This window comes from Penicillium roqueforti, assembly GCF_015533775.1.
Source record: "Penicillium roqueforti strain LCP96 04111 chromosome Unknown scaffold_11, whole genome shotgun sequence".
In the NCBI taxonomy this organism is placed as follows: Eukaryota; Fungi; Ascomycota; class Eurotiomycetes; order Eurotiales; family Aspergillaceae; genus Penicillium; species Penicillium roqueforti.
In genome coordinates, this window is record NW_024067575.1 from 24,994 (window position 1) to 40,407 (window position 15,414).

Genomic DNA, 15,414 nt, shown 5'->3' on the forward strand with positions numbered 1-15,414 from the left:
GTGTGCTACTTTAAGCTGTACCTTATCTTTGATGTTTTTCTTGCTTTTAGATTGCGATACATAAGCTAGGCCCTTGTCAAGTTTGCATGTCGTCCGATCTAGATATTCATCTCAATTCGCCACAAAGCCGGCCTCACCGGGAAAGATTGATACACCCAACGGTCAACTCACTTAAACTTCATGCTGTGTAACTTCAGAGACAGGTCTTAGGGCTAGATCTTCAAGAAAGATCAAATCCGAGTCTTGTCTTCAAATGTGCAGCCCTAGCCTATGATCTTAATCTCATTAGTTCCAGCGTTGATTGGTGTCTCAGTTTCAAGTTGTACACATATGTATAAGAAGGACTAACTATTGTAGGACAATCTTATACATGTATGCGCAGTAAATTTCTCAGTAAGATATAAATATGTACATTCTCGGTTACCCAAAAGGGCACGCGCATATAATATCAAGAATTTTGTTTATTGGCAGATAGTGACGTGCTAGTTAATGGTCCCTCCTCTCGTATCACGAATTTGGCGAGCGATTCTATAATATGAATGGCTACCTGGGTACCTTGTAAAGCAATTCACAACACTTAGTTATACTAAAGGCAACTAAAGACGGCTAATTGAGACACTTTTAATGCTGTGATTCACCATCAACGGCCTGGGTTCCCAGAAATTTCAGGATTTCTAATACTTCAAGCAGTTGAGCTCTCGTCCATGGTCGTGTCAAAGTCGAAGCTCCAGAAGACCCTGGTCGCAGTTAGACGCATCTCCACAAAGGCAAAGTTGTGGATGAATACAGTTGGCCCGGTCCCTGAAGATATCATAAGCCAAAATTCATTTTCCTCTCAGACAGTTACTGGGCCCAAGTGAAAATGGTTGAACTACTGTCTGACTGTCTGACTGTCCGACTTTCCGACTTTCCGCCTCGAGGCTAAGTAGAATAGTGTCGAAAACAGATAAATGCATTCTCTAAACCAAACTACCCTAAATGCAATCTCCCTTAGTACAACACGCGGAATAACAGCCAGGAGATTTGCCGTGCTATATTAAGTGAATTGGGAAAGTCGTCTCACTCCTAGCGAGTATCAGCAAAGCTAGGTTTGCTTCTATCTCCTGCGTGGTCATGGACCTGTCATCATTGTATCGCAAGATATAAATCGAAATCCGGCCGTTCAACCTTAGTCTCTAATAAGCGATGAGCTTTGTTTGTTGCCAAGACGAATGAGTCTTCTCACATTTTTGTAAGCCTTTTTGGGACGCGCCTCCTGACAATCTATCATGTTCACAAAGACCGTATTGACCATAGGGTATTGACTTTCCCGTAAGCAGTCACAGGGCTCGCCAAAGGCCAAGTCCCCGATGATTTCAAATGTGTTGAAGCTGTGCCTTATCGCGATGATGAAATCTTCCTTTTCAGTCCCCCACTTACATGGCAACAAATATGACTGAACTGGGGTATATTATATTATGTATAAAGCCGTTAATCCTCATGTTACTTCCTAGCTAACGTTTCAAGCTTCATAGACCAAGATTATAACGACCCAAGGAAGTCCATCATCCAAGCCTCATCAATCCCACCCAAAGGCATAACATCAGGGAGTATAGTATCGGACTGGATCATACCACTATCGATCTCGTTATTCGCGGGCATGTTTGGGCGCCATAGTTCCAATAATTTCGGCTCCCAATTTATTCGCATGCCTTGAACCATTCTCAATCCCTTTTCGAGGAGGTTCATTTCCCTGCTTTGGTCGAAAGTGATGTATTCTGGGCATTTCCTGATGACGGCTTCGTTTTTGTTCAGGTATTCGAGGATATTTGCAGTGTCTCGGACCATACTCTTAGACCATTGCGGGTCTTCCAGAATGGTGAGCTTGTACAGGTTGACAATGGCTCGTGTGAATTGGAAAAAAATGACACATGATAGCTGTAGGTACTCCTCTCCTTCAAGCTCTAGCCATACATCTAACCAGCCTTTTGTTGCTCGGAGGGAGGTGTAAAGGCTGTCAAGTCGATGGAGATCAGGCGAATGTGCAATGGCGGGGTCTCCTATTGATAATTCGTTGATTACAATTTCGGCATTGTAGAGATACATCAGTACAACTCCTTTTGTCTTGTTAATCATAGCTGTGAAGACTCAGGGGAGGTATAAACATACTGTGCTGTTGAAGGTGAGGCGGAATTTGGCTTTTCACTGTATCCAATTGATTTTTGAAGCTATCCAGATAGAAAGCTAGCGGGATAGAAACCTCACCATCCCGTCGCAGTTGATGGACTCTGTCTAAGACCAAATAGATCTTAACCAGTGCGATCAGGAGCTCATCCTGGGGACACTCTTTAGCATCGGTGAGTATTGAAAGACTTTCTTCCATGTGCGGTGTCCAGCGCATAGCGTCAATCCTGGACATTGCCAATGCCGTGCTGGTAGTATAGCTGTTAATTATTGCTTAGGGATCTCTGGGTATTTGCTAATTACCTTGATGAAATCAAAAAGCATCCCAGCACAGCCCTCCTCTCTTCCAGTGTTCTGGCTGTGGGTGGAGTTTGCTTCATTCCGATAGCGACCTTGAAAGAATGCATGGCTGAATACTCATTTGGGACACTTTGATTGATCCCAAGTTCGGCGACGACCGCCATTAGCATGTGTGCATAGACATTGAGAAATGGCCTTTTAGTGTATGTGACCCTGCAAAGAGAATTGTAATGAGGAAAGTGGTTTTCATGAGGGTACTTCTTCTCTACTCACCATGATACGAAAGTCATGATCCCAAGGAGAAGATCTATGCTCGGCGCAATGTCGAGCATAACTCTCTGATGAATATGGTTGGTAATTCTCCCGAAAGAGTCACCTTTTTCTGCATTTGTAAACGTGCTCACTTCCATAATGCATACCCAAAGGAATGGATACTTCTGTTGCAATTGGTCAGAGGTTATATTAGAAGGGATGTGGACAAAGGGGAGATATTGCAAATTCCGAGTGCGGAATTGGTCGAGGTACTTCTGAGCCATGGTGGGCGGAACGTAGATCAGAGACAATATCTCCGGATCATACGAGGGAAGAAAGTGTTCAGGGTAATTTCCTTCCTCGGCAGTCGAAGAAGAAGCTGTAGTTGAGGTTTGAGTGATTGGTGCAGATTGGCTTGGCTCATGCCGTTGACTCTGCCCTAGGTCTACAGGTTGCCAATCTGGAGGAAGACTGGGGGTAACACCACTCTTTTCAAACGCGGACATAATCCAATCCAGTTTGGCTTCAAGATGGGCAGTATTAGAACCCGACGCCGGCTTATTGCGTTTGCGGACTGTCTGCGCAGGCCGGCATTCTTTGTTCAGGCGCTGGCATCTACCGGTGTGCTTAGTTCAGGCTATTGCCACACTCTCTAGCAGTGCCACTCACCTTTCGCAGCCACTACCAGTTGCGGAAAGAATACATTTGCACTTGGCGCGGGAACAATTCATACATGCGCGGCCATATGGCGCAGGGGTCCCACCCTGGATTTGAGCAGATTGCATCCCGATGCCCGGTGGGATTCGGGATTGGAGTTATATCGGGATTAGGATATTGGACAATGCTTGTCTCAATAGGATGTGGAGCCTAATACAGAGTAAAACGATGGCAAATAATGGCAATATGCACCTCTCATCAAGATTAGAATCTATGCAAAGAAGAAAAAGAAAGGGGATTTTTTCCTCAAAAGAGCGTCTGTCCAAGGAAACAAAGAAACCCAGTCGGAGTTAGGGAAGTCACGAAATCCGGCTGACTCAGATGATCCACTCTCCTGCGGGCAGCCCTAAGAAGTACAGCTCCTAAGCTTGATATAGTCTCGAATGGCCCTTAGGAGACCGACAAAATGTCTGACTTATAGAGCCAAGGAAGACAGACATCAATTTTTGCTGGTTCTCATTTGTTCTTGTCGAAAGGTGGATACCATACGGAGTACATACTTCGTACATAAGTTCATATTGTAGTTACATAGCTAGTTGCCCTTCTTGTCTCATATTATTATATAGGTCTCTTGAAAAGGCCTCTGTGAAAGTGCAGCACTTGATTCCTCGCTGTGCTAGGTGCTTACGCTTGAATTGTGAGCTAACAGCACTTGGGGCATGTGGTGTCACTGGTGTGTTATTCATTTATGAAAATGGAGACTTACGCAAAAACCGCCTCCTGTCACTGACAAGGTTACATATGCAAGAGGCGCATTTCATCTAGGAGAAGGTCTCGTAGGAACGTCCTATATATGTCGATTGAGTGTTAGTCTTCATTCATTGATTGGGGACTTTCGTCGTTTTTGGTGGACAATAGCCTTCATATGCAGAGTTTCCGGATTGCCTTTGTGTTCCTTGCTGACAATGTTGATATTACTTATATTAACAACCTTCTACAAGAAAGCACATAGATACTTTCAAATCCTATTTGTGTCAAAGGAGACAAGATGTCCAGATGCCATTGGTGCCGCGAACCCGAGTAAACGGGGCACGGCTATAGACTAGGTGATTCGAAATGACAGGTTCAAAAGACCAAACAGAGATATCACAGATCTCCACCATCATAAATACCAAACCCAGAGAGGATACTCCGAGTCCAGCCAGTAGTTTCGACATTGATCTACCTCTCATGTATTCCTCCTTTGATCTCCACCACAAATGCCCCCAGTCAACCCAGCGCCTGAAACGAGACCTGCTACTCACAGCCACTCAATAGAAATAATCTATTGCTCGGTCTGGAAGTAGTTGAGGAGAACGGAGCGCTCCTGGGACTCCTCACCCCAATCCTTGACAACGACGCAAGAGCAGTTGACAACCTTGCGGGCGTTACCCTCACGGTCGAGAGTGCCTGAAGAACAAAATGTTAGCAAACATACCCCGAGATGAATAGCCTACATCAATAGAGGGAGAACATACAGAGACCAACCCACTCGCCAAGCATCTTTCCGTCAGGAACCTTGATGAGGGGAATCTTGTGCTCGGAGCAGAGAGCGACAACAAGCTTCTTGTAAGCCTCCTCCTCGCAGCCCTCGTTCAGGACACACATGTGGGCCTCACGGCGGTCGAGGGCCTTGGCGGCCTCACGGAGACCACGGGCAAGACCATCGTGGATCAGGGAGACGCGCAGAACACCCTTGAGGGCGTCCAAGACGGACATCTGGCCGCTACCGGCATCGGCAGAAACCTCGACCTCCTCGGCGGGGGCAATGGGGGATGTGGGCTCTTCTCCGTCCGACTAAGGATTCTTATTAGTATATGGTGCTTCAAAGGTTCCATTGTGTAGATCTTTGTCGTGACTCTTGAGACTTGGGATTAGTTTGGACCGGTGCAGCGTATAGATTAAACATCCGACGAGGGTGACCTCTACTGCGGCGACGCAATTGCTCTCGCCGGCCATGTCCATTCCAGCGTCTCAATTGTCGTGACAGGATGCAGGGTGGGTACGGATATAGTGTGAGGGTAATTCGCAGGTATAAAACATACCATTTTGTTGCTTGTTATGCTTGAAATCGGATGATCCTCGAAGAGTAGAGTTGTTGGAGAGAGAAATTAAGAGGTGGAGCGGGCGCAGTGAAATTTCCCGCTATTTCGACTTTTTCGGCTGTGTGTGCCCTACGATTATGTCATGCTGTCCCCGCAAACGCAGTCACGTGATATATTTGTCCATACAATGTACGACAAGTTCGGTTTGATGGCACTTTTCACTTATCATCTTTAGCTTTCTAGCTTATATATGGTTTGATAAGTTACTATAAATATCTATACGAACTTGAAGATATGAGTTTGAACAGTGTTATTTGACACGGGGATGCATGATTACAGTGTGACTACATAAGAAACCCAACAAAACTACCTAATGATAGTCGAATCATCACTGAACGCAAGAGGTATCATAATCGTACAATCAGAATCCGAACTGTACACCGCTTCGCTGAATTGCTGACATTGCGCCGGGTCCTGGCGAAAAGACGCTGAAAACAAAACTAGACGTATGTACTAGACCGAGAAGGGCCATAACCATTGAGCCCGGTTCCATTGGTTTCGACCGAGGATCCCGGGCCATGGCCATTAATTTGGGGAGTGCCGAAATCTGCACCAGCCGTCGGCGGCTCCGGATCGACGTGCATGTTCAAGAATTGCAGCTCTAGGCCGTGAAGGTGAGGAATGTGTGGGACGAGGTCTGTGAAATCGGAAAGCTAAAATACTTGTTAGTTTGAAGCATAACTTGCAAGGTACAAGAAAACTTACTCGGATCCAGAAGACATGCTCCATCTCGAAATACTTGGGGCGTGTATCACAATCCTTCTGCATGATCTGTCCGATGCTCGAGCTTTGGAATCCAACATCATCCGTATGGGTCAACATGCGACGGGTGACTCGCCACAAATTCACACGTTGAGTCGGTGTCGCCTTTCGCTTCTCCCAGCTGGGATACTGCGAAAGTTGGAGATCATTGGTAGCCAGAAGAGGTGCAACCAAATAGTTTGGGATCCATTTCTCGTCGGCGACATCCACATCACAGCTGGGGTCGAGTTGACGGGTGAGAGCGGTAACGAGAGGCATAAAAGACTTGAGCCAGTCATGGCTTTTCGCGCGGGGGTTGCTTGAGCCCACGAGGTTCGCTGCAACACGAAGGCGACTTGGAAGTGCCTCACGACGTCGGTGCTCTGCTGCCTCGCGATCGCGCCGCATCTTGGCAGCTCGAGCACGTTCTTGCTCCAACCGCTTCAGACGATCATCTTCAGCTTGTTTGGCGCGTCGTTGTTCAAGCTCCTTGCGTTTGCGGTCTTCCTCTTCGGCTTTTTCAACCTGAGCTACTCGTTCAGCTTCTTCTTTGGCAAGTCGATCGCGCTCGGCTTCATCTGCAATGCGCTTTTCGTTCGCGGCGCGCTCGTCTTGCACCTTCTTAGCCTGGGCTCTTCGACGTTCATGGGCTTCAAGCTCGAGACGTTTAGCGACGGCCATTGTGTCTTCCATGGTGTCGGCTTTGGGCTCATGCGATTCCTTTCTTGTATCGCCATTCTTTTTAACGGGATCATGACGGGGTGAAGTTGGGCGAGTTGGAGGTTTCTTGGAGGTGTCGATGGATTTGTGTGGTTGAGGTTCAGCAGATCGAGTAGATTCGTCATTTGGTCGGCGAGGATGTGGTTTACTGACATCATCAGGTTGCTTTGATGCAGTGTGCGTAGCACCAGAAGACTTATCTTCAGAAACAACCCGTCTCTTCTTTTTGCGCGACTCAGGAGATAAGCGGTCAGCGTCTGTGCCACGGGAACGAGATCGTTCCGGAGACCCATCAGTGCGAATGCGCTTCAAAGACATTGTGCTGTCAAGTGCTGTGTCAACACGCGGCTTCGGTGCCTCTTCACGTCCAGATAGCGAATCAGACGAAAATAGACTTGGCCTACGCTCCTGTGGACGACGTCCAGGAATGAGTCGTCTCTTTCGGATGTCTTCGTTGGGTGCCACCCCACTAGACTCGCTGTCTCGTCTAGCGGATAACGCAGATTTGGGTTTGGAGGAATCCGATGGTCGTGATGGATCGTGCTCTTTTTGACGACGCTTTTCTTTGATTAGATCCATGTCTTTCAAAGAATCACGATTTCGGTTGGCGTTGGGGCTGTTGTTTTTTTTACGCGCGACGGGAGAGGAAGAGGTTCGGCGTGGGGGGCGTTTCTCCTCCTTCTCTTTTCCACGAGCACGGCGGGGCGAGTCGTCCTTGCGACCCTTGTCGGAACCAGCAAACCTTTCATACGCGTCCTTCAGAATCTGATGCTCGTCCTCCCAGTTCTCACCCTGTCGATTGCGAGACAGTTCAAAATATGTTCTTTCTTCAAACAGTCGACGCGTAGGGTTGAATCCGGGTTGGTTAAGGATGAGCTGGATAACAGCGCTGTTGCCACGACCAATCGCAGCAAGCATAGGCGTGTTATAACCTGGTTTCTGACCACGTAACGGGTTTGGATCCGCGTCTGCATTGCCCATCGCATACAAAAGAGAAAGCACATCGTGATGGCCACCCTTTGCCGCAGCAATCAAGGAAGCATTGTCAGCTTTCTGCAAAATATTCAGAATGCTCACCACCCCAGCCTCGTCACCTTTGGCAGCAAACTCTCGAAGATTCTCGAATGTGGGTTTCGTCCACAGGAGGTCATTTCTCGTAGCTTCGCTTCGCCCACCCTTCCGTCGATTTGCTACACCCACTGGAGGGGGGCTGCGCATGGGAGGCGAATCTCGGGGGCTAGCTGCTGATCCTCTAACTGCCGAAGCCCGTCGCGAAGAAGGTTCCTTGCTCTCTGGTCTGGTATTTTCCTCTGAGCGTCGTCCAGGCCGCAAATTGGCCTTGGCGTCTGCAAGCGCTTTCCGCATCTCCTCGTATTCATCATCATCTACAAAGGACGGAACCAGTTCATAAGGTTCATCGCCTTCAGCATTCACAGTCCGTGGGTTGGCACCTGCATCAAGCAGAAGTTTGACCACCTCCACATTCCCATTCTCCACAGCATCAATCAACGGTGTGTCTTTGTCAATGTTTTTAGTGTTAATCTCGCAGCCTGCATCTAGTAGGAACTTAACGATTTCGGCTTCGCCAGCAAGCGATGCGATCTGCAGGGGGGTGTTGCCTGCATTATCGGGGATATTAATGTCTTCTGGGCGTTCAGCATGGCGCATCATCACTTGATCATGTTTCCGGTCCGCACACGCTCGTGCAAGAGGAGTCCGGCCACTCTTGTCACGCAACTTCTTCGGTCCCATTTGCTTAGCAGGCGATGCGGACGCACCGACTCCAGAACCAAGCTTCCGTAGATGCGCTCCCGGCAGTGGAGAACTGCTTTGAGAAGAGGACGTCGATTGTCTGTCTTCGGAGCTATGTCGCCCAGAGCCTGTAAGTACAGGGGTTGGCGCCTTTTTCTTCGGGAACTGAGAGCCAGAAGCAGATCGTTGGTGAGAGGGTCGACTGGGTGAGAGTGATCGCGCGTTGGACGGAGGTCTGGAGAGGCGTGTATTATTGGTATGTTTAAGTTCCTGCACAGGATGTGCGCGACGATGATCTTGTTGTTCCTCAGCACTGTCACTTAAGCTTCGCTTACGGAAAGCACGAGGTATCTCTGACGCAAGGTCGACTCCATTGGTAACGCCTTCCGGTTCTGACATCTGCGTATCATCGACCTTTTCAATCTTGACCACCGATGGCGAGATTTCTCGGTGGCTTGGAGAAGGAGGGCTCCGTTCCTGCTCGCGTTCGCGTTGTCGAGTGTCGTCAAGCACCCGTGATTTCTTTCGCTGATGTCCATCGGTTCCGTTAGGCTCATGGCGACTCGGATCGTGTTTGATATGCTTCCTTTTCTTCTCCGGTGACAAGGACTCCCGACCTGATTGAATTATTGTCTCAGCCTCCGAATCCGCCCTAGGACTAGGAGGCCCGTCCTCCTCCCCTTCCGAATGTACACGTGTCGGTCCATTGCTGTTTACCCGTGGGTGAGGGTCTGCACGAGCTTTGCCTGGTGATGAAGGACCAACAGGGTCTGGCTTTACCGTGGCAAGCCTATTCTGACCGACGTCCAGGGCAGCTGGTAAAGAGACTGCCTCGACATCACTCATAGCGATAGCACTCGAAGACTTGAAATGCCGCTCGTCATTTTGGGGGGAAAACGCGACCGACAAAACAACCGTGGTCGACAACGCCAGCAGTTGTGCGCGGACACCGATCCTCGACCGCGGGTTTCACCCGCAAAGAGAGTCTTGTAACGTGGGCAATACCGCTCCGAGATACGGGAGCGATACGAGAAGTTGGTCGAAGAGATCCGGATATAGGATTTACTGGTATGGATATATAGATCGAGGATGAAATCGAGGGTTGTTTTTCACTTGGGAGTTGAATGGGGGAAGAAAGAGAAATAAAGAGGAAAAGCGGGAAGGGAAAGGAATGGGACTGGATTCATTGGGCTAGGGCTCCTCACTGGGGCAGGTTTGGCCACAGTAGAATCATCGAGCTGCAGGTTGGATTTTGGCTACTGGAAACATGCTTGTATCTTAGAGGGGTTGAGGTTATAACCCGCGTTGATATTTGATTATTTCGATTTTTGTTTTTTTCATACTCCGTTCTTGGATGTCCTTCTCGTTCGGCGAAGACTCCATACGGGAGACGATACGGTTGATACGGTTGATACGGTCGATACAGCTGATACCGTGATACCGTGATACCGAGAAGAAAAGGGGGCACAGACCTTTGGCCACTAACCCGATTTGGATGTTGCAAATGCGACAAACACCCTGACCAGACTAGACCCAATATGGTCAAGTGGATTTGCCTCAAAGTCGCCACTCAGCGCACCGGCCCATCTATGTATTTTGTGAAGCCTATTATCATGAAACATCTCTACAAGAAACTTAGAGCTAACTCTTATCAGACGCAAATTGGCCCTTTATCTTCTATCTACCCTAATTGTTCTTATCCCTGAGCTAACCCCGAGGCCGAACTAACTCCCAACGCCCCCGTTGGCGAAAGGGATCGGCGGGGGGGCTGGGTTTCTCCACCACAAACACCTCCCTAAAACAACTCACTGATATCATCACAATGACACTAAGTTGAAGAAACAATACGAAACAGAGACGGGGGAAAAAAAAGAGAAGGGGCGGGGGAAAAAACACGCTCATCCAAGAGCCATGTCTCTAATCTCTCAATGGGTAGATAACACCCTGGATGCCACTGGCATGGATGCCGTGGATGCTCTACGCGCGTTCTTCCTGCTGGCCGCCGCCACGGTACGATACGCGATGTGATAGTGGTGATAGTGAACACCACCTGCAGATGAACCCGACTAACGCCGACCCCCTATGCAGACATTCTCGACCAGCATCCCAACCTCACTACGGTCCCGCTTCCTCACTTACGGTCCACGCGCGGCCTCGGCCTCGACCGGCTCTGCACCATCGACCGCCCAGAACCCTCCCACCCAGAGCAAGGGCTTCCTTGACTATCTTGCTACTTGGCAGGTGCCACATAGTTATTTCACTCATTTCTATGTTGCATCTGTCCTGTCGTCTGTCTTCTGGATTGCGCAATTGCTATCGCGGGGTTTGGTTTTCCAAGCCATTGCATCCCGCGTCAGCGAGGACCACCAACGTCATTCCATGTCCCTGACTCAGTTGGTGATCTGTTGTGTTCTATTGAGTATACAAGGATCGCGGCGGTTATGGGAGTGCTTTGTTTTCTCCAAACCCTCGTCGTCCCAGATGTGGTTTATGCACTGGTTGTTAGGCTTGGGTTTCTACCTAGCGGCAGGGGTTGCGATTTGGATCGAGGGTTCCGGCACTCTGTTGACCAAAAACCTGACCATTGCTCATCTACAGATGACCAACGCCCCAAGTTTGCGTACTTTCTTTCTCGTCCCGCTCTTCCTGGTGGCGTCTGGTTTGCAGCATGACTCCCATCACTACCTCTACTCGTTGAAAAAATATACCCTTCCGGAGCATCCCATGTTCCGCGGGGTTGCCTGTCCCCACTATGGCGCAGAATGCATCATCTATCTCTCGTTAGCGCTGTTGGCTGCTCCGCGAGGTGAATGGATCAATAAAACTATGTTTTCTTGTTTGGCTTTCGTCGCGGTCAACCTGGGTCTGACAGCTCGGAATACCAAGCAGTGGTATGCGCAAAAGTTCGGCAAAGACTCGGTGCAGGACTGGTGGTTTATGATTCCATATGTTTACTAACATAGAGCTAAAAATAAATAAAAGAACCGGAATTTGGAAATGAGGTCATCGTTACCTCCCACTTAAAAACTTCAAGGTATTCCCCATCTTCACAACCTGAAGCACATCCCTGTATGTAAGGCTAGTCCTCGTCTTCCGCTCATACCACCCGCTCTGGTACGCTTCCCTCTCTCGCAAGAGCTCCCAGTTGCATATAGAGCGAGAGCTCAGATCCTCATCTCTCGTCGTTTCCTCGATGCCATGTAAAAAGTCTGTGTACATCTTGCCCCTCGTGATCAGGAGACTCCGTCTCTCCTGCAAAATCCTGTATTGGGGCCTTCGGTTTGTGTCGGGTATCCCGGCAACATCTCTTCCGGTCTTGGCTGGTGCCTCATTTTCTTCCCTGTCCCCCTGGGCATGTTTGTGGTACAAATTGAGCACAATTGGCGCCCCTAGACTCACTGTCGCAACGAGGGGATAGTACGCAGCTCCATCTTCGTGTGGCATGATCCCCTGTCCAGGTTGGTACTCATTTACTAGGACATGATTGGGCGCCTTGTGTGGCGCATCATTAAAGATACACAGGGCCTCAAACCGCGGCTCGACGATCGGTGATCGAAGCCAAGCTGGTAAGGGCGATTCGAGAAGAGCATTACCCTTGGTGAGGGCTGATGGCCATGTTTGAAGTCTGCGGTGCGAGAGTTGGGTCCAGCGCGGCAGCGGTGCTGACTTTACCTGTGAATTGTTGCAGTGAGTGAGATCTGAGCATGAATAAGTGACATGCAACGTCTAAATAGGTATAATTGAAGAAAGACGACATAATGGTAACCACATATATTAGTGCAATATTTTACATCAATCCCTTAGGGCATGGTTTCTAAGGACACATGTTCACAAGAAAAGCACTGTCACTTACCTTCTGAAGTAGCCAGTCCTCCTCGTCTTCTGTAATGAAGTCCGATATATAGAATGCATCCTCGGGCAATGCGATGATGCGTGACTTTTCAAGATCAAATCCCATTTGGTTTTCAAACTCGGACTAGTAGATACGTAGTCCCTAGTCCTTGCTGACTTCGGTCCTTTGTCTCAGCAATCGCTATCGATGAGGGGTTGGCAGTGTAAGCGAAGGGAAAGGAGAGATGAATGGTTTTGTAGAAATCAAGATGCTGCAATGTGTAAACTGGGATAATTCCATACATATGCCTAACTAGAACTCTTTAGAGCAGAGAGTCAATACACCCGCATCCACGTCACACATCCTTTCTGCCTGACAGCCTCAGGCATAAGTTTCCACCCCACATCAACTCAATCTGAACAAACAACGGCCGAGACAGCGATAACAACGTATCATTGATACCTTTCCTCCACAATGGCCCCCAAGAACAACGCCAAAGCCGCGAAGGGCAAAGGCAAGGATGCCTCTGCTGACGACGCCAAGGGAAAAGGTGGAAAGGGAGGAGCAGTGAAAGGCGCACAGTCGATTAACGTGCGGCACATTCTTGTATGTTTTTTGGCTCTTCTCTTTTCAATCTCGGATCCTCTGCCTATAGTTCTGAGGGGTAGCCGATATACCACCAGATCCCGTGGACAGGGGACAGGGGAAAGGGTTGTTATATAGCTCATTCTAATCACATCTAGTGCGAGAAACACGCCAAGAAAGAAGAAGCCCTAGAGAAGCTTCGCAATGGCACCAAGTTCGATGAGGTTGCTCGTGAATTCTCGGAGGATAAGGCTAGACAGGGTAAGGAAGTCTTTGAGGGACGAAAGTAACACGGCTGATCTCTTTTCCGCAGGAGGGTCGCTCGGATGGAAGACGAAGGGCGGGCTGGACCCTGCATTTGAGAATGTTGCTTTTGAGCTTGAAACTAGCACAACGGGAAATCCCAAGTATGCCGAGGTCAAGACTGGGTTTGGATATCATATCATCATGGTTGAGGGGCGGAAGTGAGCTTCTTCCCATTACTTACGTCCTCTGAAAGACGAACGATCACCTTAAGAATATACCCACAAAAGGCCCGAGAAAAATATGTGAAACGAGAACCCACCCAGAGGCTGTAACTTGCGGTTTATATTTTGGGAATCTAAATGCTCTTCAAATGAAAGCTTATCTATAAAGCCTCGCAAAAAAAACTCACAACTTCTTCTTTGCAGCCTCAATCTTCGACTGCTCTTTCGCCTTCTTCTCTGATCTTTGTACCACTGCTTCGGCGCCAATGCCGCCGAAGACCAGACTAATTCCCAGCCACTGGCCACGGGACAGAGAATGTCCGAACCAGAAAACGCTGAGGAGCATAGTCAACATCTTACGTGTAACGGTGACAGTGACAAGCAACAGTGAAGAGAAACGAGACAAAGTGTGGAAGATGAAAAGCTGGCCAACAGCCCCGCATGCCGCGAACCCAAGGACATGCTTCAGTGCCTCTGGGTGGCGAGAGAGGAAGGAGAAGGCACCAAACAGTTCAGTCTCATTAGACGGGGGAATGGGGAATGGCAGGAGGTTGTGCAAAATCCCGCTCTGTGAGAGATGCGGCATGATCAGGAGGTACGCAGAAGTCAGAACGGTCGAGAGAACATTCTGAGCGACCATCATCTGGGGTCCGGTGAAGCGGGTGTACAGCTTGGGCGAGGAGAAGACGTGGTCTTGCGTAGTGTTGGTCAGGCCATCCAAAAGGAGGTTGATTGACAACAAGAAGATGCCCCAGCCGGAGGATCCAGACTGGTCCTTGGCAGCGACTTTCTTACTAGTTCCGGGGTGGTGCAGACTGAAGGTTGCGACGCCGAGAGTGACCATCAGGACAACACCGTATTTGTACAGTGGGTATCTCTTGCGGAATATGGTCAGGTGCAAGACCATCACCGGGAGGAGCTTGCATGACTTGGCGAGGATGAAGGTCAGGTAGTCAATGTGTTCGAGACTGGCGTAGCCGAAGGGTGACGCAAGTGACGAGGAGATTGCAACTAGAAGCAGGGGGACGATGATCCGGCGTGTAGGGAAGATAGATGGAATTTTTTGGCCACTCGGTGTTGAGAATAGTAGGTATGCAAAGCCGGTGATGGCCGCGAAGAGAGATTGGACCGTGTTCAGCACCAGCGAGTAGGTGAATCGCTCCGTTGGAGGGTTTGGCTCCGCAACGGTTGCAGGACGAACGAGATAGCTGGTTGTCGTGATCGCCTCCTGTAGCACACCCCACGAGAGGCTTTTCGTCTTGTTAATTTCTCCGGCCAGTCCTAGCGGTGGAGGCACTTACAATGCCGCATATATACCGAGAACACAAATCGCAAGTTGCGTCAGCCCAGGGCTGTCGGTGACTGTCTCCAGGGCCGCTGATGCTTTTTCGGACACGCTTCCCTTGGCGGTCGAGACTGTGTCTGTATTGTTTCCAGAATTCTGTCCCACGTCGGACTCTTCTGAGATGTGCATTAATTGAGAAGAAGGGGCTCTCTTGAGCGGCGCGCCTTGCTTTTGTCGTCCCATTGCGGGTAATCAAGGCGGAATACAAGTTGAAAATCCAAGCGACTCGAACAAGACAAGGCGATATAAACTATGCGAAAAGGTGGGGAAATGACCCTGTGTCGAGGTTAGTCCTAGGTTGTCGGGTCCTGGAGTCCTGAAACCAAAACAACAAGATGCCATGTGTTCTTACTTCGCCTTATTATGATCGCCACCCCACATAAATTTTTCTGTTCTATTTTTACTTGAACTCATGGTGCAAAGATGGAAGAAATATCTGACTTGCCATTCTTCATT

General features: G+C 49.0%; 7 protein-coding genes across 7 annotated transcripts; 2 read left to right on the forward strand and 5 right to left on the reverse strand.

Annotated features, from left to right (window-relative positions):
• Positions 1–1,521: 1,521 nt before the first annotated feature.
• Positions 1,522–3,500, reverse strand: LCP9604111_4905 (transcription factor domain-containing protein; the record flags this gene model as incomplete). Its single annotated transcript, XM_039072656.1, has 6 exons — positions 1,522–2,096; positions 2,149–2,411; positions 2,467–2,676; positions 2,737–2,801; positions 2,883–3,330; positions 3,385–3,500. The coding sequence occupies 6 exons, from the start codon at positions 3,498–3,500 to the stop codon at positions 1,522–1,524; spliced, it is 1,677 nt and encodes a 558-aa protein (XP_038928876.1).
• A 1,196-nt stretch (positions 3,501–4,696) lies between these two features.
• LCP9604111_4906 (40S ribosomal protein eS12) lies at positions 4,697–5,459 on the reverse strand (the record flags this gene model as incomplete). The annotated part of the gene is made up of 3 exons (XM_039072657.1): positions 4,697–4,821; positions 4,890–5,208; positions 5,457–5,459. 3 exons carry the CDS (start codon positions 5,457–5,459, stop codon positions 4,697–4,699), a joined length of 447 nt encoding a protein of 148 aa, XP_038928877.1.
• Positions 5,460–5,956: 497 nt separating this feature from the next.
• Positions 5,957–9,575, reverse strand: LCP9604111_4907 (putative histone deacetylase complex subunit (Hos4); the record flags this gene model as incomplete). The annotated part of the gene is made up of 2 exons (XM_039072658.1): positions 5,957–6,169; positions 6,222–9,575. 2 exons carry the CDS (start codon positions 9,573–9,575, stop codon positions 5,957–5,959), a joined length of 3,567 nt encoding a protein of 1,188 aa, XP_038928878.1.
• Positions 9,576–10,640: 1,065 nt separating this feature from the next.
• On the forward strand, positions 10,641–11,687 carry LCP9604111_4908 (putative 3-oxo-5-alpha-steroid 4-dehydrogenase; the record flags this gene model as incomplete). Its single annotated transcript, XM_039072659.1, has 2 exons — positions 10,641–10,739; positions 10,818–11,687. The coding sequence occupies 2 exons, from the start codon at positions 10,641–10,643 to the stop codon at positions 11,685–11,687; spliced, it is 969 nt and encodes a 322-aa protein (XP_038928879.1).
• A 51-nt stretch (positions 11,688–11,738) lies between these two features.
• Positions 11,739–12,687, reverse strand: LCP9604111_4909 (uncharacterized protein; the record flags this gene model as incomplete). Its single annotated transcript, XM_039072660.1, has 2 exons — positions 11,739–12,401; positions 12,583–12,687. The coding sequence occupies 2 exons, from the start codon at positions 12,685–12,687 to the stop codon at positions 11,739–11,741; spliced, it is 768 nt and encodes a 255-aa protein (XP_038928880.1).
• Positions 12,688–13,035: 348 nt separating this feature from the next.
• LCP9604111_4910 (peptidylprolyl isomerase) lies at positions 13,036–13,614 on the forward strand (the record flags this gene model as incomplete). Its single annotated transcript, XM_039072662.1, has 3 exons — positions 13,036–13,167; positions 13,305–13,407; positions 13,460–13,614. 3 exons carry the CDS (start codon positions 13,036–13,038, stop codon positions 13,612–13,614), a joined length of 390 nt encoding a protein of 129 aa, XP_038928881.1.
• Positions 13,615–13,797: 183 nt separating this feature from the next.
• On the reverse strand, positions 13,798–15,141 carry LCP9604111_4911 (UDP-galactose transporter HUT1; the record flags this gene model as incomplete). The annotated part of the gene is made up of 2 exons (XM_039072663.1): positions 13,798–14,863; positions 14,915–15,141. 2 exons carry the CDS (start codon positions 15,139–15,141, stop codon positions 13,798–13,800), a joined length of 1,293 nt encoding a protein of 430 aa, XP_038928882.1.
• Between the last annotated feature and the right edge of the window lie 273 nt (positions 15,142–15,414).